Source organism: Euprymna scolopes, chromosome 40 (genome assembly GCF_053919585.1).
Source record: "Euprymna scolopes isolate OS-2025 chromosome 40, ASM5391958v1, whole genome shotgun sequence".
Classification (NCBI taxonomy): Eukaryota; Metazoa; Mollusca; class Cephalopoda; order Sepiida; family Sepiolidae; genus Euprymna; species Euprymna scolopes.
The window spans coordinates 69,017,478-69,041,987 of record NC_136521.1 but is presented as its reverse complement, the minus strand read 5'-3'; the positions used below and the strand labels follow the sequence as shown (position 1 = coordinate 69,041,987).

Genomic DNA, 24,510 nt, shown 5'->3' with positions numbered 1-24,510 from the left:
ATTTATCATTTTGTTTAATGTTAGATTGAATTCATATTTAAGAAAAAAAAAATGATTGAATATGATAAAAATTCTCTTTGATTTATCATTTTGTTTAATGTTAGATTGAATTCATATTTAAGAAAAAAAAAATGATTGAATATGATAAAAATTCTCTTTGATTTATCATTTTGTTTAATGTTAGATTGAATTCATATTTAAGAAAAAAAAAATGATTGAATATGATAAAAATTCTCTTTGATTTATCATTTTGTTTAATGTTAGATTGAATTCATATTTAAGAAAAAAAAAAAACGGATGCTGACAGTAATTCCATAATTTTTATTTAAAAAAAAAGAAGTTCACCGGTTGTATGACTTGAAATTTGAGCAAAAGATATTGATTTTTTGTGATGGGTGTGCCGTGAAAATATAAAGAGCTCACTAGTGTGATGTCATGTAAAAAAGTTTGGGAAGACTGCACTAGTTCAATATATGAAGGTCGATCAAAAAATAAAATCTCTTGTTTTTTTTTTTTAACTTAAAAAGTTCAAAATCTACGAAAGTCATGAATGCATAAGTGCAATCATCATAACAATGCAATTTGCAATCTCCTTTAATCAATTTGGGCAGAATAAAAAAATAGGAGGCATTACTTTTGGAACGCCTTTTGTATCACACCGAGATAAGAATAGCAGTCCAAGGAGATTGCATTTGAGGAATACGATCGAAGAACTCACTGTGGTTGATGAAAAATTGCAGCAGGTTGATCATGACCCGTGGGGTGCGGTTTGTATCGGAAGAGAGAATAGAAAACAAGCGTTTCACTTCTTGGAATACCCGCGGCGTTTGCTCTTTGTCGACTTTACAAATGGCATCCAGAATGTTGACAGTTTCCATTAAACACTGAAAAAGAAAAAAAAGAAAATAAATACAGCAAGAATTTTTCATTTTTATGAAATCATAAAACAGATTAATTATTCGGGGAGGAGGGAAACTATATTTATTGATTAGAGAAAATCACACACAAGCATTAATATAGATAGGAGAAATAAAGTGTTCTTGTTTTGAAAGCATTGATTATATATATATATATATAAATATATATATATATTTATTACGAGCGTTCACGGACTGATCCCCCCTTCCCCCTGCGTAGCCTGAACTTAATTACTTAAAAATTTAATCTGAAATCACTTTTTCTAATTAAGCCGATGATGAAGGTTCTCATACTGGATTTCTCTCTTTTTACTATTAGGTCCCATTTGACTGGGGACAGACTTCTCTTTGGGCTACTGCACTGCCCACAATTTTCATTATTTCAGCTGTTTTGAAGGCTTTCCAATTGGATTATCTGCATCGTCACACTGGACTTATTTTGGAATCCATTCTCTCTAAAGAAATATTTTGCATTTCGGATCAACTTGAGAGGATTTTCATGCAAGCTGAAATATTATGCGCGGTTTGTTTTTTTTATATTTTTTTTTACATATCCAACATTTTTTCACTCTTCATTTTTTTTTATATTTTTTTATTTGGCAATTTATAACTACAATAAATTGCGGTTTCACTTAATGCCTTAACTAGCAAATTCTAGCATTGCTACAAATATAATTTGCTGATTTCTTTATGTCATCTGATGAGAAGAATAACAAGAATAGCATTCTTTGAGACTCTGCGGAATAAGGACTTTGTAAATTGTTTTTTGGAGTACTCAGTCGGACAATAAATTTTAATTGTAAAGTTCAACTTACAGTTTTAATTTTCTTTCTCACATATATATATATATATATATATATATATATATATATATATATATATATATATATTTATATTGCAATATGTTTAACAAAGTATGAGAGTATAATTAAAGAAAATTGGAAGGTTCTATTTATAGCCACTGGCGATAGGAACTGACCAATTAAATGGAGTCACGTTCTGCCAGCAACCAATCAGAAATCAGACTCCATAAAAATATGGAATCTTTTAGCATTCCTGCATATGGGTCTTTTCTAAAATGAAACAAAAAGTTATTGATGTGGCTTCCATGGATTGGAATCAAAATTCAAATTATGGCAGGTGAAATTTTTGGGTTATTTATGAATTCAAAAACAACACAAAGTCATTCAGACACAAGATGAAAATCGAAATAACCAAGAATGCAATTGATTTTGTGGAATTGATACAGTGCTTCGATGACAGTTTGTGTCTGAAGACTTGGATGATGGCTGCAAAGCATTGAACATATTAAGTTTTTGATGAGCCGTTCCATATAAGTTAACAAATTTACCGAATTTCCATTACTAACGATTACTATATTGTGCAATTTCTACTGTACACTCTTTAACCCTTATCCTCGAGTGGCCTCAAGGCCTTGATAAGTGGTGATACCCATGTTAAAAAAAAAAGTACTGATTATCAAAAGGAAAACATACAGAACTGACGTCTCTAAAATGTATGGAAGCCAAGATGATTACAGACTATAAGGGCTGAAACAATGGAAAATTCATTAAAAATGTCTGACAAAGTTATTAGCGACTGACTGTTAATCTTTATCGTTCTTAAAAAGTTGCTGAGTGATTTTAAGCCATTTACCACCGTGATAACTCAGAACGAAAAACTCATGATTTTTAGTCAATTCAAAGTAGTCATAGGGAGTTATGAGGAAACGGAGAAAAAATAAAAATCAGAGAAAAATAATGAATCTACAAATTTTCATGAAATTTAAAAATGCCCACCAAAAATCCAGCAAAATCAAATTATACCTTTATCTTGAATAAAAACTGCAACTTTTCAAAGAACAATTTTTTTTCCTAAGAAAATAATGAAAATTATCTGCTATAATTGTGGCAACTCAACCACAACAGTTTCCAATGTAGATACAAAAATTTCAAAGGGGGACTATCTACTTGCAATAACCCTTATCCCTGAGTGGCTTCCGGGCCTTGATAAGTGGTGATCACTGTGTAAAAAAAAAAAAAAATAAATAAAATAAATAAAATTTAAAAATATGAAAAGCTCCATAAGTGAACATACATTTTTTATTTTCACGTATGTTTGACACTTCGACAAACAATAACAACTTTCTTGTTAATTGTGGTGCAATATCGCATGTAATTTCAAATGAGATCAGATTTTATTTATTTTGATCTAAACTTTAACAATTAGAGTCCTTTTGTAGAGCTAGTTGACGGTTGTTGAATAAACAATATCATTTTGAAAAGAGGTGATGCTAAAATTTCCCTAAGGAGCAATAAAGGTGAACTTTGTTTCTGTATTCTGGAAAACGATCTTCTCATTCCAAAGTTTAAACAAAACATATTTTCTGTACAAGCTGCCATTAAACAAAGTGCAAATATAAACTTTAGACCCGATAAGTCAATATTGGTGTATCCAAATGGAACTGCTGAAAGATTGTGGTAGGCCATTTTTTGAAATAGAAAGATGCCTACTTCTTGAATCAAAACTATCTAAAACAAACTTTGAAATAGAGAATTAAGTGTTAAAGTTTAGATCAAAATTGATAAAATCTGATCTCATTTGAAATTACATGCGATATTGCACCACAACGAAAGTTCTCAGGTTAAAGTACGAAAAAAAAAAAAAAGAAAAAGAGAACATCTATACAGTAAGGAGAGAGAGAGAGAAGGGTAAGGGATAATAATTCACACTTTTTTTTAGAGTTTAATTGCGATATCAGTGAAATGAGTTTCTAATTCGGCAATCTCCATAAATACCGTTAGGGCTTACAACATGGCCGCCAGAAGAGTCACGTGATCCGGTTGATCCAAAACATGAATCGCCGTATTACGAAACCGGAAAACGCAAATTTAAAGCAAACTTTGACAAACAAGCATAATAATTAAGTACACGAGGAACGAGGAACAAGGGTGATACGTTAAGGGCCATTGATATTTTTGTAATTCTCTGAGGTAGGTAGCAGTTCCAATTTCAGGAATCGTCGTGGTTCAATTCCAGGAATTGTCATGGTTCAATTGCGTTCCGTCGACCAACCACTTGTTTGTTCTGAATAAAATACTTTTTATAAACACTGTTTTAACTAAAAACAACCTAAGATTGTTTCTCAAAGTTTGCCTATTTTTATAACAACATTATATCAACAAAAAATTAAATACAAACAAATTGTGATTGTTTGTCAAAGTTTGCCTTCAAGGCTGCGTTTTCCATTTGCACGATTCATGTTTTGGATCAACCGGATCACGTGACTCTTCTGGCGGCCATGTTGTAAGCCCTAACAGTATTTTTGGAGATTACCTCTAATTCAATGAAGGAAGGAAGAAACTAGGAAGAAGTACAAATAAAAATAAATAAATAAAAATAAAATAAATAAAACTAAAACTAGGAAGAAGTACAAATAAAAATAAAATAAAATAACGCAGAGCACCCGCACCGGGGAAAAAAATCTGCTATAAAAAAAAAAAAAAAAAATGAGCGACTAATAAATACGCGCTTGCACGTATTTCCACAATCTCACGGGAAGAGGTCGATTGCAAGTTTTGACAAACAGGAAGTTGTTACTGCTTGTCGAAGTGTCAAACATACGTGAAAATAAAAATGTACATTTATGGAGCTGTTCATATTTTTAATGGAGTCCCCTTCGAAATTTTTATATCTGCATCATTTATGGTTGGGCTGCCCACAATTATAGCAGATAATTCTCATTATTGTTGTATATCGGGATTACATTGGAACAGATGATATATTAAAACGTGTCATGTGTTATCTAGTGGATGTGAGATATTGTTCTTTTAACAGACAGATAATAAACGTATAAATCGTATGTATGTTGTTTAGCCAGGAGAATATGATATTGACGTGTAAACCGAGTCATGTTGTATCAGGCTTATCACACAGGATATTTTTACAGTTCATATGTAAGAAGAATAATATATGCTTCATACCTTTTTTCTTGAAGAGCTTCTATCTTCCTGCTGCTCTGTGACGAACCATGAAACGATCAGCATCATCCAATTGAGACATCTGTTCTTACTTGTGAAACCACAAAATAAAACTTTATATTTTTATAATATAAATTTATTACAGTTGTCTCAAATGGTTTTCACAGGATCTGCAGCTCGTCTACATGTTCTATTCTTACAGCCCACTCTCTGGTTGTCTGTTCACCTCTGTCTAGATTGTCTGTCTGCTCTGGTGGTCAAACTTCAACTCCCTGAATCTCTCCAAAACTAACTACATCACGTGTTCCTTTACGTCACCTCATTACATGTCTCAGGCCAACCTAATGTCCCCAATCTAGTTATTTGTTTATCCAAACCCAAAAAATAATGTTTACATCTAGTTCCTCTTTTTATATTTCTTTTGCAATTTCACGTCAATCATCTCTTCCCCAATTTAATTGTTTATTCTTCTAATCATAATAACTGATCCAGTGACCATCCGTTGCTCAAATCAATTAATAATAATAATAACAATAATAATAATGGCCTTGCTTGCCACAGTTAACACAGATACTACGCTATGATCACAGCCTAAAAGGGTCATAACATTACATTATTTTCTTAGGAAAAAAAATTGTTCTTTGAAAAGTTGCAGTTTTTATTCAGGGTAAAGGTATAATTTGATTTTGCTGGTTTTTGGTGGGCATTTTTGAATTTCATGAAAATTTGTAGATTCATCATTTTTCTGATTATTTTCTCCATAACTTTGGAGAATTGCAACAGACACCAAATATCCATTATAGCAAGATACAAATTTGAATACTTACAGCATTTTGAAAGTCAACATCAGTTGCCACTTTGGGTTCTAAAAAAGAAAATTCATTGTTTTTTTTTTATATACTGTAAAAAATAACACACAAATTTAATATTTCACATACATCATAGAGTCGTTCCAAAAGTGAAACCTCCTACTTTCTTTTTTTTTTTTTAAATTCAAAAAGTTGAAGAGTTATGAAGATGGAAGTGATACCATTAAAATGAGCAACCTTTTGTGCTCCAGAATATAATTTTTCTACATAGTCACCAACATTCTCAATGCACTTGTGCCAGAAATTTAATGACGCAACTCTTCTTCTGACGCACATCCATGACAGAGATTGTTTTCTTAGAGTCTCACACAGTCAATATCCGTAATAGAGAAGTGAAAATTTAAGGTCATGAATGCATAAGTTCAGTCCATCATAACAATACAATTTGAAATCCGCTCTGATCCATCTGAGCGGAATAAAAGATAGGAGGCATTACTTTTGGAACGTGCCAATTACATATATTATTACATCGTAATCACGTTAACACACCAGTTTTTCTTAGATCGTCGAAATTAAACAATTAAGTTGAGTCTAAAGAGGTCGGAATGTTAGACGTGCCCCTTTTTCAACTTTCAGATGAAGGGGAGGTTTGAGTAAGCGTCATGGATTGCACACGCTTATTCCCAACTTTGCTAGAAATTTAACATTCGCAGGAAATATGAACTGGAAGAAATAAATTGAAGACATTGCCAAGGCTGCTGCAAAGAAGTTGTCTCTAGAGCAAGAAAACTACTCACACCTGAGAGTATCCTGTACCTCTAAAAGGCTACCATTTGCCCAGACATGGAGTATTGCTGGCGCATCTATCATTAACCTCTCCCCCTTGGATAGGAACCAAAAAAGAGTTTTCAATCTAATAGGTCACACTTTGTCAACTAAGCTTCAACCCCTGTCCCATCGCCACAGTGTTGCATCCCTGTGCTTGTTTTACAAATATTTTAATGGAATGTGCTCTGATGAACTTGTTGCACTCATGCCCCCTTGACATATGTATCCCTGACAAACCCGCTTAGCAACAAAATCACACCTCTTCACTGCTGAGGTCCCTAAACGCCAGAAAGTTTTCTACTCTGATAGTTTCTTCCCTCGAACAGCAAGACTTTGGAATTCACTTTTTGCTACCTGCTTCTCTGATTGTACTGATATGCAGAAGTTTAAATGTAATGTAAACCAACATCTTGTTAATCTTTCTTAGGTCCCAATTAGTAGCCTCTTACGTCCAAGTGGCGATAGGCTTTGTTATGAAATTGTTATTAGAAAGATATAATCTTAGATATATATGAAAGAGAGATAGATAGATAGGTAGATGGATAGATAGATAGGTAGATGGATAGATAGATAGATAGGTAGATGGATGGATAGATAGATAGGTAGATAGAAAGAGATAAAAAAGGAAAAAACCAAGTTATGTGTTCATCAACATTTCGTCTTTATTGTGATTATATATATATATATATATATATATATATATATATATATATATATATATATATATAGTAGTGTTGGGACGATTAATTGGAATCGGAAATCATAAAAAATGACATATTTGGGGGTATCGGAATCGGTATCAGAGATATTGGTGCCTATTTTCCGATGCCAAATCGGTTCTTTTAATTATCTTTTTTTATTTGTTTTCGTTTCAAGTAAAATCTTCCATTGCTGGCAATAATGATAAAATAATAAATATTTATTGATTTTGAAATGATCAGTAAAGCTAAAATCGATAGATCATCCTTCACAAGTGTATTTTGACGTTTAGGAAAATATCTGCATATTTAACGTGTGTTTTTACGAAAATCTGGGAAAATAACAATCTTATAGTTAAATATTTAGAGATTTATAAAGAATCGGAATCGGTAATTGTATCAGAATTGGAAAAAAATATTGGAATCGTCCCATCACTAATATATATATATATATATATATATATATATATATCTATATATATATATATCTATATATATATATATATATATATATATCTATATATATATATGATTAGTTTTTTTTTTTTTTTTTTTGAAAAAAGAATTCCAGCAGAGTGCTCAATTAAAAGGAAAATCCAAATTTTAAGAGCGTATTTATATTTTGTGTACAGAAAGTTGTTAGTTGAGACAGATCATCTGTCTCAACTAACAACTTTCTGTACACAAAAAATATATATATATATATATATATATATATATATATATATAGAGAGAGAGAGAGAGAGAGAGAGAGAGAGAGAGAAAGAGAGCGAGAGACAAATAGATATATAAAGAGAGAAATAGAGATAGATAGGTAGAGAGAGCTAGAATACTGCCATACTCACTCCTTTCACACTGGTCAAAGACGCGGAAACAATAATCAATGACTCTTGAGGTCAGCATAGCAAACTCTTTTGGAAGCGATGGGCTTAGAGAGACGGACGATGTACCCTGAGATGATGTGAGTGACTGCAGGTCATCTGCTGTGGTGGGGACGGCTTTTATCGTATGATCCAGCCACTGATATAACATGGAGAAGGTGAAGATGTTCAGAAATTGGTCATCAGTGTTATACTGGGCTGGAAGAAAAAACAAATAAAAATAATAATAAAAAAATAAATAAAATATAATAAAAAACATAATAAAAAATAATAATAAAAAAATAATAATAATAAAGATAAATAATAATATTAAAAAACAAAACAAAAAGATCATCATCATTATTATAGAAAAATTATTAAATTCTGATTGGACCCCAAAATCCTTCAAGAACAACTGTGATACTATGGACCTATTTCTCAAAGTGTTAGAAAATGAAAAAAAAAATTATAACAAAAAGAGGAAATAAGTTGATCAACAGATGAAAAGGAAGTGAAGTTAGTAGAAAGACAATGGGGAGGAAGTTGTTCACCAAGGCGTACAAAAGGGAGTTAAAATAGGATTGTTAATCAAGGTGTGATGGTGCCTGGGGCAAAAGACATAAAAGTCAATATATTTAAAATTATTTAGAAAGGAGAGCGAATTTTACAGACAGTCATGAATTGATGGGAGTTGAGTTCAGTTCACATTTAAATTCTGATTGGAGCCAACAATTCTTCAAAAGCAATGACGAAATGAAAACGCAAATCTATTTCCATAATGAGACTTTTTTTTTCTTTCTTCTTCTCTTTCTGTTTTTACACAGATTTATACATTTTTTTCTTTCCTTTTTTTTTTTATTTGCTTCCCTATTTATACCGTGTCCTTTCTTATTGCTTTAAATGACAAATTTTCGATTTCATTCTTAACCAATGATGCCTTTGATGGCTTCAACATTTGGCATCATTTTTATAATGTCTTGCCTCCAAATAATCAAAGGAAGAAAATTTTAATAAGCAGAATCAACCTTAGCGTTTTTTTTTTGTTAAATTATCAGGAATGACTTGTGTTTTTCTTTTCTTTTTTTTTTTTTTTTTTTTTAACTCGTAATTGTTCAATCAGGTTGGTTGGTTGTTTTACGGCATATCAACCCTTATTAGGTCATCTAATGCCGATCCAGTAATTTTGAAGAAAAAGTTTTTAATAGAATATATTTGTTTTTTTTGTTTTTTTCCAAAAAAGTTTCTATTTAACCCATAGTTGGGACCCTAACAGGTACTACCACTCTGGGTCAGAATGGACCTGGGAACAATGGCAATTAAGGGGTGGCTCCACACTCCCCAAAGGCCACAAGCTGGGGCCTCACCATCGGATATAGTTTAAGGTCATATCCAGGACCACGTAGTGGTAGGGGAAGAAAAAAAAAAAGAAAAAAAATAAGGGGAAGGGAGGGGAGGGAGAAAAAAAGGGGCTGTTGTTTTTGTTTTTAGTTTTGCAGAACATAATTAAGTTTTGCAAAGGGAGATAGAAAACAAAAAACATCTGTAGGTGCGTTTCGTCTCAAGAAGTCAGTGGACAGCCTGATCTGGTAGCACCAGCTGTTCAAGCAGAACTTATTGAAATAAACAAAGCATTAGAAAAACTGACATTGAAAAACAAATAGCAAGTCAGACAAACTCCACCCTCTGAAATTAATTGAGAAAGAAATTTTCCACTAAATTTGAATATATTTTATATATATATATATATATATATATAAAACAGTAATCTACGAACACTTGTGTTTCGAGGCATTACCTCTAGTCAGCATAGTTTGACTGTCTCTAGGTTTTGAACCTCAGACCATATGTATTATGGACTTTAGCGTTAACCATTATGCCATGAAGTCGTAGATCATTTTACGTGTTATTTTTATCGCTTTTAAACTTATGTCGAGTTTTTGTTAATTTTCAATTGGTAATACGATTAATAGCGTCTTCAACGTTGAAGATTATAAAAAATCTTTTTTCTTAGAAAATCGACATTATTTTTTGGATGTAAACAAACAAATATTATTTATTTATTAATTTTACTTATAAAAAACCCAGTAATCTACGAATACGCATTTTGTCAGCGTAGCTTGACTGTTTCTAGGATTTGAGCCTCAGACCATATGTAGCATTATGGTCTAGTGCGCTAGTGGTCGGAGGTTTGAATCCTAGAAACAGTCAAGCTTCAAGTCCAACATAAACAAATTCCTGATGAAGCGCCCCCTTAAGTAAGACACTTTATCAAATCTCCAATACTAACGATCACTACGATACTATCCCACTGATTACTGTACACGCAATAACCCTTATCCTCGAGTGGCTTCCGGGCAGTGACTTCCATGTAAAAAAAAAAGAAAAAAAAAAGCTATGCTGACGAGAGGTAAAAATATTGAAAATAATATCGTTGAAAAAAATGTGGACGATTTTCTAAGAAAAAAAGATTTTCCATAATCTTCAAGGTTGGAGACACTAATAATAACCATATTATCGCTTGCAAATCAACAAAAAATCTACATAAGTTTAAAAACGATAAAAAATACCACATAAAATGATCTAGGACTTCGTGGTGTAACGGTTAACTGTCTAACTCCACAGCACTCTTTAAGAACCATCGTTTGTAATCATGAAACACGAGTTGGAACAATTACATTGAGAGCATTGCCAGGACCGCTGTGAAGAAGGTAGGCTCTCTACTGTTCTAGAAAGCTACTAACACCCAAAAGTATCCTGTACCTCTATAAGGCCACCATTCGCCCATGTATGGAGTATTGTTGTCATATTTGGGCTGGTGCATCTGCTACTAATCTCTCGCTCCTGGACAAGGTTCAAAAGGAAGTCTCCAACCTGATAGGTCCTGAACTGTCATCTAAGCTTCAGCCTCTGTCCCATCGACGAAATGCTGCATCCCTCTGCCTTGGTGAATGCTCTGACGAACTATAAGCACTTGTATTCTCACGACGTGACAAATCCGACAAGCAGCTAAATCCCACCCCTACACAGTAGAGATCCCTAAATGTAAGAGACCTTCTTACCCCAGAGTTTCTTTCTCAGAACCGCTAGACTTTGGAATTCCATTCCAGGTCCCTATTTCCCCCACTGTACTGACATGCAGAAGTGTAATGTGAACCGACATCTTGTTGCCCAACTCCCTATATAGTACCCCAGTAGCTTATGTCCCTGATAGTAGCCCCCTATACCAAAGTGGCAATGTGCCTTGTTTGGGTTGAAAATGTAATTTAAAAAAAAAAAAAAAATTTACATGGACTCAAAATATGACGTACCAACATTAAGGATAGTAAAGAAGTTTCTGCTGGGTGTGCCGTCAATCTCTGTGACCAGTGTCTTCTCTTTCTTGAAGGGATTCAGTGTAGCAGGATTTGAAGCTTGATGTCGACTTGCCTCCATCAACCAGTTTGGGATCAATTTGTTCACCTCACCAATGTCATCTGTTATTTTGAAACAAAACAATTGACTGTTGAATATTGTCAATTAGTACACATATCAGTTAAAAATATATTAGGCAGGTTGAAGTCATACACTGGGTGTGTAGTATTGAGAATCCCAGTTTAATTGCTATATAGGTAGTTTTAGAAATAGAAAGATATATAAATATATTTTGATTTATTTTTATTTCGGACTACTATTCTCGTCTTTATTAGTTGTTGAAAGCGTGCCAGAGGGTTACTTGGCCAAAAATGTGGTGACACGACAACAATTATGGATGGCAGTGATGGCTGAGAATGCAGTTAGGAGATTCGAAGTTCCTATCCGTCGCGGTTACCACCTGACAAAGGCCAGAGGAATTAGTTGGCCGAAACGTTGTGAATAAACAAAACCAATAAAAGATCAAACAACAACTAATAAAGATGAGACTAGTAGTCCGAAATAAAAATAAATTAATATATATAATGCTCATCTCAAAAATGAATTCCAATTAAGGAATAATATATATATATATAAATATATTTTGATTTCCCATCAGCGAGTTAATAGGGTCAGAAAAGGTTAGGTTTGACAGACATCAAACCCAAGTCACCTTGAACGACCTAGATTAGAATGTACCGAAAATTAAGGGGGCGATACGGAATTGTGGTCATAAGCCCTTCCGGTTGATGACCACATGGGTGAAGTTTGGTTCGGGCAGCAGAGGAATGCAGACGGGAAATTTCGGGTTTCTCTCGAAGACTAGGGGTCCAAGATGTTAGGCTTGCCTTGAATAAAAAAGATTGAAGCTTCAATTCCATCTTGTTGTTTATTCATGAATCTGTCTGCAGCACCACTCCCCAACAAGATGGCAGACCAGCGACCAAGAAGATGTCATGCGCTGGCCAAGGCAAACCAGGTATGTCCGTATTATATTGTTGCACATACACGTCTCGGAAACTCCCCAAGGCAAGAAGAAACATTAGAAGAATAGCAAACACATACACATATAACAGTGAACTGCACGTAAAGACACACATTTATACACACACACCCACACGTATATGCAAGAACATGATAAGAACACACAGACCTGTAACAGTAAATGTTAGTAATTATTATTAATAACAAATACACTTTAATCGGTAACAGATGCATTGTAAACAAGGGGTCAGACAAGTAGCCTTTTGAAAACCCATTCTTCAAACTTTTTGGCTTAACATTTACAGGAAACATGAATGGGAACAAATACATTGAGGACATTGCCAAGGCTGCTGCAAAGAAGGTAGGCTCCCTCTACTGTGCTAGAAATTTACTCACACCAGAAAGTATCCTATATCTTTACTAAGTCACCATGCATGGAGTATCATTGCCACATCTGGGTTGGTGTATCTACAACTAGTCTCTTAATCTTAAACAGCGTCCGAAAAAAGAGTTTTATATCTAATAGGTTCCACACTATCGGCCAAGCTCCAATCTCTATCCTATCAGTTGGTTCGCTCCACTTTTTCTTGGAAACTACAGTGTCGATCTGGTATAAATTTTGTATGGACCTTTGTTATAAGATACAGCGAACTAAGTATTATAGTATTCGTTCGATGCATGGTTAGGGATTAATAGTTGGTTCGCTCCACTTTTTCTTGGAAACTACAGAGCCAATCCGGTGTAAATTTTGTATAGACTTTTGTTATGATAAGGTGCAGCGAACTAAGTATTATAGTATCCGTTCGATGCACAGTTAGGGATTAATAAGGAATTAGTTACCACAATATAATATTTACTCTATAAATTTTTTGGAAACTACTAAGCCGATCAGGCTGAAATTTTGTATGGACCTTTTTTTATGATAAGGTGCAGCGAACTATGTATTATGGTATCTGCTATGAAGGAGATTAATAGGGATTAGTATTTAATGCAAAAAATGAGTACAAATCTAACCATCAATTTGGCATAAAGCACTTATTCTAAGTTAACAGGTTATAACTTTTTTAATTTTGAATAAATTTTATTGAAAAATATTTAATCTGGTGCCACATTTAATGTTTTCATACTTATATAAATAGGGAGTGAGAGGAATTATTTCCCCTACAGAAAATGTACTTTCACTGCTACTCTTAAGCGAAACGAACTTTTTAAAAATGAATGCCATATTGGAAAAATTTAAATCTATATATATAAAAGCGAAAATGTATGTATGTATGTGTGTTCGCTTTTTCTGTGTGTCTACAAAAGGCTTCTTTCAGAGAAGCGGTCGCTCGCTTAACAACTTTTTAAAACTTTTTATATCACATACAAATCGTAATACCTCACAGTTAACAACGAAGCTCGCCTGTCTATTTAATTTGCTCGATTTCGGGAAGATAAATATTCAATATTTGTCGCTCGCCGCATGTGGGTTAGTCTTTTTCCTATAACATCTTCGGGGGGGGGGGAAGCGTTCAGCAGTAAATGAATACTACCCCGCAGTCAAAACTTTACCTCATTTAAAACGGGCACCTACTAAATCCAACTAACGTGTTTCCGTTAGCATCTCGCGGTGGGGCAATGGTTAACATCGCACGTTTTTTTTTTTCACACTTTAATTTACAACTTTGCCTCAACGGTTCGGGTTCGATCCTCATACTTACTTTTTTTTTTTAACCCCCCCCCCAACACCCGGGCAACGCCGGATACCCCTCGCTAGTCTATATATATAAAAGGCAAAATGTGTGTGTGTTTGTATGTCTCGCAAAAACTTTCGACAGAGGCGACGGATTTTCGCCCGATCGGTATCATTTTGAAGCTCAAACCTTCGGACGACAAATATTGAAAAATTGGCTAAAATCATTCATTCCTTCACCCTGAACTGGACCGTTTTCTGCAGGGGGGGGGGTAGCAAAAAAATCGTTCCTTCATTTTCCTTTTCTACTACTACTACTACGACGATATTTGACATAGAAAACGTTGACGTTAGTTTAAACCATATGCTGTTTTTTTAAACATTTAATTTCGTCAATTCTCACTTCTCTGTCCCTTTGGCGTCGGGGTAATGTGTCAGACTCTTTTTTCTGCCTTAGTCACGAGGCTTTGGGTTTAAGCCTACCTCCCTACCAAAACTTCTTTTTTTTCTTTTACACTTCAAAACACCTGGGCAACGCTGGGCACCCAGGCTAGTTTAAAAATAAATTACAAAATTAAAACGTAATTCTATGCCGAGAAAATTGTAACTTACTTGGCTAACATGTGCGTGCTTCAAAGGTTGATTGTGTAACAATAAAAAAATAAAAAAGGCTAAAATGGTGAATGGTTGACGGTTACCTGAGCGACGCCGTTTCTATTCAAATGAGATAGGTGAATAAAAATGGACGTGAAACGAACAGGGGAACGAGTCGGAAGACGATGTATGCTACGTACGCAGGCGTATGCAAGTTAACTTGAAAGAGTGTCGAGTTTTTGAGTTGGAAGTTTTGACAACAGTGATTTGAATTTACTCTAGAAATTATTCTATAATCATTAAAAACAATTAATAAATTATTTTACCTATTTTTAATAAATAAAATAATAATTTGTATTCGAAAAAACAAAACAATTAATACATTTTTACTAAATAAAATGATAATTTGTATTCGAAAAAAAAAACAAAACAATACATTTTTACTAAATAAAATGATAATTTGTATTCGAAAAAAACAAAACAATTAATACATTTTTAATAAATAAAATAATAATTTGTATTCGAAAAAAAAACAAAAACAAATTTATAAAAATAATATTCAATATGAATGTATGAGGGAGAACAGGAGATGGTCAATTTACTTTAATATTCAATCATGTAACCGAAACCGAAATAAAAGGCTGACCTCTTTTTATAACTTGTGAGTGCAAACTGACGACGGCCACGATAAATGAGAAACTTTTGCGTTGTACGTCAAAATCTGATTCGCTTGCCGACAACCATCTGAAAAGAATCAGAGAAAACAGTTTATTCACATCGTATTTAAAACAAAAAATATTACACTAGTGTAACATAGTGAATAGGAGCGCGTGGAAAAGTATCATCATCAGCAGCAGAGGATAGCTGGCTAGGGAAGAGATTAGCAGCAGCAGCCGAAAAATGCACATATGCAAATTAGGAAGTGTGTGCAAGAGGAGGAAGGAAAGAAAGGAGAGAAAAATAGACCACGTGCTCATTCCATAGAACTAAAAATATGAGCATTTTAATATTCAATTTAGCTAAGCGTATATATATATCCCCGAAACAGTGTTTCATGGTAATTGTTTTTAAATCTCCGAAACAGTGTTTCATGGTAATTGTTTTTAAATCCCCGAAACAGTGTTTCATAGTAACTGTTTTTAAATCCCCAAAACAGTGTTTCATGGTAAACAACTGATGATCCCTTGAAAAATAAAATCATTGGTATTATAGTAAATTCGAGAGCGAGTTGATGCAGTGATTGCAGGTGATTAAATGACTTACTGACTAGATGGTTTTTTAACGAATGATAAAAAATATTTTTTTTGGGTATAGATTTAAAGGTTAAAAACATCAAAGACTATATATATATATATATATATATATATATATATATATATATATATATTAGTAGAAATGGTAATTAATAAAAACCTGAAGAAAGTGCTCAATACTGTTGTAGAGCAAATATGCGTTTTATTTTTTATTACCGTATTTTTCTGTTAAGTTACATTATTGTTTCAGCTACACGACCGTTTAGCTTCCTCAGACTTTTACAGAAATGTTCGCTTTCTGTAAAAGTCTGAGGAAGCTACATGACGGCAAAAAAACGGTCGTGTAGCTGAAACAATAATGTAACTTAACAGAAAAATACGGTAATAAAAACAAAACGTATATATATATATATATATATATATATATATATATATATATATACACACATATACATGTATGTATATATATATATATATATATATATATATATATACATGTGGTGTAAAAATCCAATTTATGTTCATGGTGCCTTCAATAAGTTTCAGACTTTTTTTTATAGGCATTTAAAATTGTAGACTCTTGAAAATTCAGTATGTTATTGCAATACATCCTATGCGATTGCTGACTTATTTTTATGATTTTAGGTTTAAATGAACAGCTACAGCAGAAATTTTAATACACCCTACTAAAACCTGATTGTTACAATTGGCGAATTAAAAAAAATTAATCTAGGCGTGAGAATAATTTTAGAAGACACCAAATAAAATTCTTTCTTATACTTAAAAAAGATGCAATGCGTCAGATGTCTTTGGACAATCTTGCATGAATTGAGCATCAGTTCTTGAGTGGCATAAGAGATTCAAGGAAAGCATAGAGTCTGTGAGGAGAGATGAAGTAAGGGAGGAGAAAGTGTGCGTTGAAGGAAAATGTGCGTGTGAAGTCATAATTGTGAATGGGCTAGCTGTGCCCAGCATGTGATTGAAAGATAGAGAAACGAGTGCCAGGTTAACATGGACAAGTGCCAAAAGTAACGTTAATAAATACTTTTGTTAAAAAAGAAAAGATGCCGACTCGGATTTTTATTTCTTTCTTTTGTGTAGCGGAAACATTACAGTATGAGTGAACTCTATGTCAATAGCGGGTAAGTAAGCAAGTGTACATTTTGACCGGGGTCACACTGGGTGCAGGTTGAGGTGATAAGTAGCTTGGGTGATGGGTGAGTTCCTATGAGGAAAACAGGAAGACGTTGCGAGTCTGTTTTTGTTTTATCATTATTTCCATGGCAGGTGCTCGTCTGAGCTCCAATCCCTCGTCCCCCTTTGCCAATCTTTCACGAGAAACACCCGGTCTGGCTGAAACTACTGTCAACAATTTTCCCCACTCTTTATCTGTGCCTAAATCCAAACGTAGATTCCATGAGCAAAGCTTCTTTCTTAGAACTGCACACCAGTGGAACTTCAAACCGCTTGCCTGTTTCCCACCTGACTACAACTTGGACGTCTTCAAGTCCAACATAAACAAACTCCTGACAAACCGCCCCCTTAAGTAAGACACTCTATCAAAACCCCCAATACTAATGATTACTACAATACTATCTCATTGATTACTGCACACGCAATAACCCTTATCCCTGAGTGGCCTTCGGGCCTTGATAAAAGGTCAGGTAAGGCTAAAGTAGAGAAAAATAAAGAGACATCGGTTGTTGAAGAGCATATTACATTATGGGTAGGCCTTATGACAATAGCGAGTACGTGAGCTAGTGTAGACATTGAAAAGCATCGCACTAGGTGCAGGTCAAGGTTACAAGAAGTTTGAGTGATGGCTGAGTTTCCATGAAGGAAACAGGAAGACAGGTTAAATAAGGTTAAAGTAAATAAAAATAAAGAGACGTCGGTCGGTGCATAACATCACGTTTGTTGAGAAAAAAACAAAAGGCTTTAGAAGCCATGGGAGCTGAACTGAACAGATACTGAATAAAATGAGTCTGCCTATCGAACACACAGGAGACAAAAATTGTTATACAGAAAAGGAGAGTTAAAATCGTCAAAGAAAATAAGTTAACTAATTAATTAGTTAAGAGAATTTTAGTCTTGTGCGAGTCATCTCCTTCCAAAAGAATAAACCCTTTGAAAACTCTCAGCAAACATCTCTTGTGTTCTTTCTGTGTAAAGAAGGCCTTATTGTATTATCAGATCAAATAAATCAATATCATTTTTGTCATTGATCTTTTTAATTTAATATAACAAATAAAACAGTAGATTTATGTGTGTCTGTCTATTTGTCTGTGTGAAAATATTTAACCGATAAACTCTTAAACTACTAACCACATAACACTGAAATTAACAGGAAATGGTAATCATACACCAAGAATGGACTATAAAGAGTAAAATCTTTGTTTGGATGAAGAATGTGTACAGAAATATGTCGACAGGTTGAAATTCAAAATATATTAATTTCAACTTGCCGACGTATTTCTATTTCCTTCCGCGTATGCCCAATCGTATAGAGTATTGTTGCCACATTTGGGCTGGTGTATCTGCTACTAGTCTCTCACTTTTAGACAAAGTTAAAAAAAAAAAAAAAAAAAGAGTCGCCTACCTAGTAGGTCCCGCACTGTTATCTATGCTTCAACTGCTGTTCCATCAATGAAATGTTGCATCCTTCTGTTTTGTATTTTAATAGAAGGTGCTTTGATGAACTCCGACCATGTGTACCTCCTCAACATAAATCCCGTCTTGGCAAGCAGCTAAATCCCACCCCTACATAACAGAGATCCCTTCTACTCTAATAGTTTCTTCCCTTAAACTGCTAGACTTTGGAATTCCTTTCCAGATCCCTGCTTCCCTGACTGTACTGACATGCAGAAGTTCAAGTGTAATGTAAACAGACATCTTGCTGCTCAACTCCCTACATAGTATCCCTGCAAATTATGTCCCTGATAGCAACCCTGTACATCAAAGTGGCGCTGTGCCTTGTTTGGGGTGAAAATGCAATATTCTTTCTTTATTTATTTTTTTTTTCACATAGGAATCACCACTTATCAAGGCCCGGAAGCCACTCGAGGATAAGGGTCAATGAGTATACATTAGTCAATGGAATTACAGCAGAGTAAACATAAGTAGTAGAAATTTTGTAAATTGGTTAACTTAGGGGTACAGTTCATCAAGAACTTGTTTATGTTGATATATATATATATATATATTTCATGTTTACTAACAGTCATCAGCATGGCTGCATACAGTTGTTTTGTTGGTCATATGACTTAAATCTTAGACCCCAGTTACCATTTGATCCAAACACTCTAATCAATGAGGCAACCGCAACACCATATATGGGTGTAATAGAAGAGAAATAAATCCTACTGAAGATCAGCAGTGTAAGCATTTCAAAAAGAGGAGTGTAGGTGAAGCCTATGTAGATCGAAATCCTAGTAAATGACCTTCTGTCCATAGTGGAATGCGTCTGCAAATGGATAGTAACATCTGATGCTACTAAGCCTAAACTTCTTTCCTTTAAAAACTAGCACACCTTCATTAAGGTCCTTAGATGCTGGAAAGCCTTCAACTTTAATAGTTTTTTTTCCCCTCAGACTGTTAAACTTTGGAATTCCTTCCCCTTTTCCTGCTTCCCTGACTGTACTAACCTGCAAAAGTCTAAGCATAATGTGAACAGACATCTCACTGCTCAAATCCCCACAGCCTCCTATTAGACATGATCCCAAATAGTAACCCCTTACATTCCAAGTGACAATATATCTTATTGTTTAGAATGAAAAAAATTAAAAAAAATTAAAATAAAAATTATTAAATTTTGTTTATTATGTTTTTTTTGTTTTTTTTTTTTACATTCCAATTATTATCAAAGGTTAGAGTCTATGATAACTGCGGAAGAAGAATGATGTTGTATAATAGTGAGTGACTTGTACGGCTTGAGAGAAATGACGGACGATGATTAAATATGCAATATAGGTGGGATGTCGTTGTAAAGTTGCTCAAGGTAAACAGTCACAACCAATTCCCGACGTTTGAATTTACAAGAAAATGAAATATCTGAAACTTCAAATCCTCTTGTGTCGTTTAATTTGTCTGCAAGAGAAACATCCCACTTAAAAATAGCGGATGATGAAGCCAATAAGCGAAGAATTTGTTTTTACCTGACTGCTTCTGATACCATCGTCACAAGACAACCAATCTTTCGACCCTGGAATGACAAACAAATAAAAACTGATTAAAAAAACAAAAAAAACAAAAACAAAACAATTCGATTTTTTTCAATAAATAAAACATTTTTAAATAAATAAAACATTTTTCAATAAATAAAACATTTTTAAATAAATAAAATTTTTTTAAATAAATAAAAAATTTTTAAATAAATAAAATTTTTTTAAATAAATAAAAAATTTGTTAAATAAATAAAATTTTTTTAAATAAATAAAATTTTTTTATAATAAATAAAATTTTTTAAATAAATAAAATTTGTTTAAATAAATAAAAATGGTTTAAAAACAACAAGTTCTTTTATTTCTTAGAATATTCAAACTCTTGATCTCATCTTTGATAATATTCTCGTAACTTCTGATCTTTTTACGTGTACCTTGAACTCAGGAATCTTTCTGTTTGCGTTTTATTTTACTTCAGTTGAAGTTCTCAGAAATCAAGAGCCCCCCACCCCCATCTGGAGCTAACACTTGAACTCTATATGAGATACGTAGATATTCGAATATTCAATTAAACTTCTTTATCTCTCAAACACTGCGTTAGTAAAGAAATTGATAACATAAATTTCCTCTTCCCAACTAACCATTTTCATACGTTGTAGTATATCTTTTGTTTTGGTCTCTTGGTCTTACTGAATTCCAGGAGAAAAATTAATCTAGTCTGGTGGAGTATCCAGCTTCGTGCTATTACTTGAGGTAACATCACTTGGAGAAGGTGCACCATTCCTCATAAAAGCTAATGTGGGTTAGCCATAGCGAGAAGAGCTTATTTGGGCAGCGAATACTACGTGATTTTGAATATTTGGTCAGGGTTTACTTCTAGGGAAAAAGTATCCTCATGCCAGCATCTCCTTCACGGAGAGAATTTAGACACTCGAAAATAATGTCTAGTAGGCATTCAAGTTCTCTCCTACTGTCAAATTTGGGAATTTATATGGAATTTTGAATGGAATATTTTTTTTAATCTACAGGGATAGCTTGCTTTTGTTTCATGACAGGGTACAAGTCTGAAAAAATTTATGATTGTATTCTTAGTATCGACTGCACTGAATTAATTCATAAAATAAGGAATATGAGATAAAGTGACTTAGTTCAGCATTCCATGAAGTTTAAAAATAAGCAATCACCTAGAGATGGTTTGGTATCTTGATAAAAGCACTGGTCTCCATCACCTCACTAAGGAGGCATTTTAAAAAATCTCTCCTCAAACAAAGAAATGATTTCTAATGAAAATCTGTTGCATGTCAGACATGTTGGTGTAATTTTAGTTTTAATAAAAGAAATAAAAAAAGAAACGTTTATTTATAAAGGAAATTTAAATTAATCGAACGTAATACAATGCAGAGGTGTAACGGATAGACACAAACTGAAACAAATTAAGATATAATGCTGGAATAAGCTATGCAGATTCACTTTTATTAATACTATATACAAAAGGCATTTTGTGCGTACAAGTTAGTTCCCTATAAAGTCTAAAATTGCTGGACCAATTATTTTGAAATTTCACACACATACTTTATGTGTTTAAGAGTATTCTTAGATATTGAAGGTATTCTAATACTAAAGCTAAGCATTGAAAATCGAAAAAAATCTGAGAAAGAAGGAGCAGTCCAATTTTGACCAAAGTTAACATCATCATATAGCCTAACATCACAAGTGTATTTGATAAGTTACTATATACAAAAGGCATTTTGTGTGTACAAGTTAGTTCCCTATGAAGTTCGAAATGGTTGGGCCAATTATTTTGAAATTTCATGCACATAAAGTATGTGTTCTTAGATATCGATAGTATTCTAATATTGAAAATCGATAATTGAAAAAAATATAATAAATAAGCATGAATAATAATAATTAAAAATAATAAATGATAATAATGAATAATAGGATTGAGTAATATTAAATAATAAGTAATAATAGTAAATAACTAATAAATAATAATAAATAATAAATAGTTAATAATAATAATAATAAGAAGAATTGATAAGGCATAATAAATAATACTACTAATAATAATAATATAAATAGTAATAATAAATACTTAATAAGTAAAAATAATTGATAACAAATAATAAACAATAAATAATAATAATAATAATAATAATAAATAATAATAATAATAATAATAATAAACAATAACAATAATAATAAATAATAATAATAATAATAAATAATAAATAATAATAATAAATAATAATAATAAATAATAATAAATAATAAATAATAAATAATAATAATAATAATAATAATAAACAATAAATAATAATAATAATAATAATAATAAACAATAACAATAATAATAAATAATAATAATAATAATAAATAATAAATAATAAACAATAAATAATAATAATAATAATAATAATAATAAACAATAACAATAATAATAAATAATAATAATAATAATAAATAATAAATAATAATAATAAATAATAATAATAATAATAAATAATAAATAATAATAATAAATAATAATAATAATAATAATAATATAAATAGTAATAATACTTAATGATAAGTAAAAATAATTGATAACAATAAATAATAAGTAATAATAATAATATAAATAATAATAAACAGTAATCTCTACAATTATATAAATGCAACTTTGTCTGTGTGTGTGTGTGTGTGTGTGTGTGTGTGTGTGTGTGTGATTTCCTTCCTTATAGACTCCAAAACGGCTGAACAGATTTTCTTTAAACTTTACAGAACTTTAGTGTATAAGTCTGGGAGTGATCTTAGTTATCTCAGAATTAGTTGTCTCACAATACCCCCGATAATTACCGATAATCGATAATCAGAAGCGTTATTTCAATTTATCTATCATCGGTAAAGCCATTTTTTCCATGTCGTCGTTTAGCAACAATGATAGAACAATGGGCCGTGAAAATTCTACTGTAGGTAAATTGACAGCGTTTTTTTTTTTTTTTTTGCATGACGTGATCTGTAGGTTCAAACTCCACACATAAATTTCTTTTCTTTTTTTTTTCATTAACTGCAAAGAATTTTATAAGACTTGAAAATTTACGCATTTTTTTTTTCTTTTTGCATGACGTGGTCTGTAGGTTCAAATCCCACACATAAATTTCTTAATGTTTTTTTTCATTAACTGGAAAGAAGTTTATATAAAATAATTTTATAAAAGAAACAGCAGGTTCTCTAGAGTGCAATGTAGAATAACATATATTTTGGACTAAGTTACTGCATGGAGGCATGTGAAGCTTCCTTCCGGGCGATTTCACGGATTTTGATGACAATAAAAATATAGGAGTGTGAAATATTTGTTCATCATCATTCAATCCCGGGCAACGTAGGGTCTCCCTGCTAGTTGTTAATAATAAGTAATCATAATAAATAATAATAATTGATAATAATAAAGCCTAATAAATAATATAAATAATAATAAACAGTAATAATTGATAGTAATAAGTAAAAATAATAGTTAATAATAATCTATATAATTATAAAACTCAAATGACCTTGTAACGGGTGTTGTAACCCCACATCCGGTTTACGACTTCCGGTTGTGCATGTGTGCATAAACATAAACCCGTAACAGTGTAAACAAATAAATAAACACAACAATAAAACGTATTGTTTTACTGTATACGTTTTCAGTGACCCAATTTTTTTTTTGTGTTTAAACTATCCAAATAAACAATTGTTAATACTTTCTGCTTTTTTTTCTTACATTGTAAATTTCCGTATTACGTTTAAGTTATTTTAATGCAATTTTCTTATAAACAAAACTACTTTAACCCGTTGACAACCATAAGAGCATTTTACAACGACGACTTACCCACTGCTTTCCTTTTTTAAAATTTATTCTCCATTTTTTAATACACCTTTCTTAAAAAACATTCATACATTTTTTCTACACTACCAACATCAATAAATAACCTCGAAAATATGTTTTTTTTAAATTGCATTACAAATAAATCATCAACGCGACAATAAAACATTTTGTTTTACTGTGTATGTTTTCACCAACCCAATTGTTGTTTATTTGCGTTTATATTATCCAAATAAACAATTGTTAATGCTTTTTGCTTTTTTTTTTACATCGTTCATTTCCGCATTGTCTTAATTAGTTTTATTGACCTTATTATTAACAAATAAATTAAATATTTGACCCAATGGGTCATGAATGTTTGTTTAAAATAAATGAAAAAAGTTACATTTTATTTTCATTTTCTATTTAAAAAGCAATTCTTAACATGGGGAGAGTGTTTTTAACTATTCTGTACTTTCAACTAATAATTTCATTTAAAAAAGATATATCAAAATTTGAATTTAACTTTAAGTATT

General features: G+C 32.3%; 1 protein-coding gene across 1 annotated transcript in view; it reads right to left on the bottom strand.

Annotated features, from left to right (window-relative positions):
* Positions 1-24,510, bottom strand: part of LOC145265610 (AP-5 complex subunit zeta-1-like) — a 90,704-nt gene that overhangs the window by 35,893 nt on the left and 30,301 nt on the right. The window contains exons 4-9 of the mRNA XM_080121628.1: positions 20,143-20,189; positions 15,382-15,479; positions 11,401-11,565; positions 8,078-8,311; positions 5,725-5,762; positions 719-884 (exon numbers count right to left, since the gene is read on the bottom strand). Coding sequence (XP_079977754.1) covers positions 719-884; positions 5,725-5,762; positions 8,078-8,311; positions 11,401-11,565; positions 15,382-15,479; positions 20,143-20,189 — 748 coding nt within the window. The remainder of the gene's footprint in view (positions 1-718; positions 885-5,724; positions 5,763-8,077; positions 8,312-11,400; positions 11,566-15,381; positions 15,480-20,142; positions 20,190-24,510) is intronic.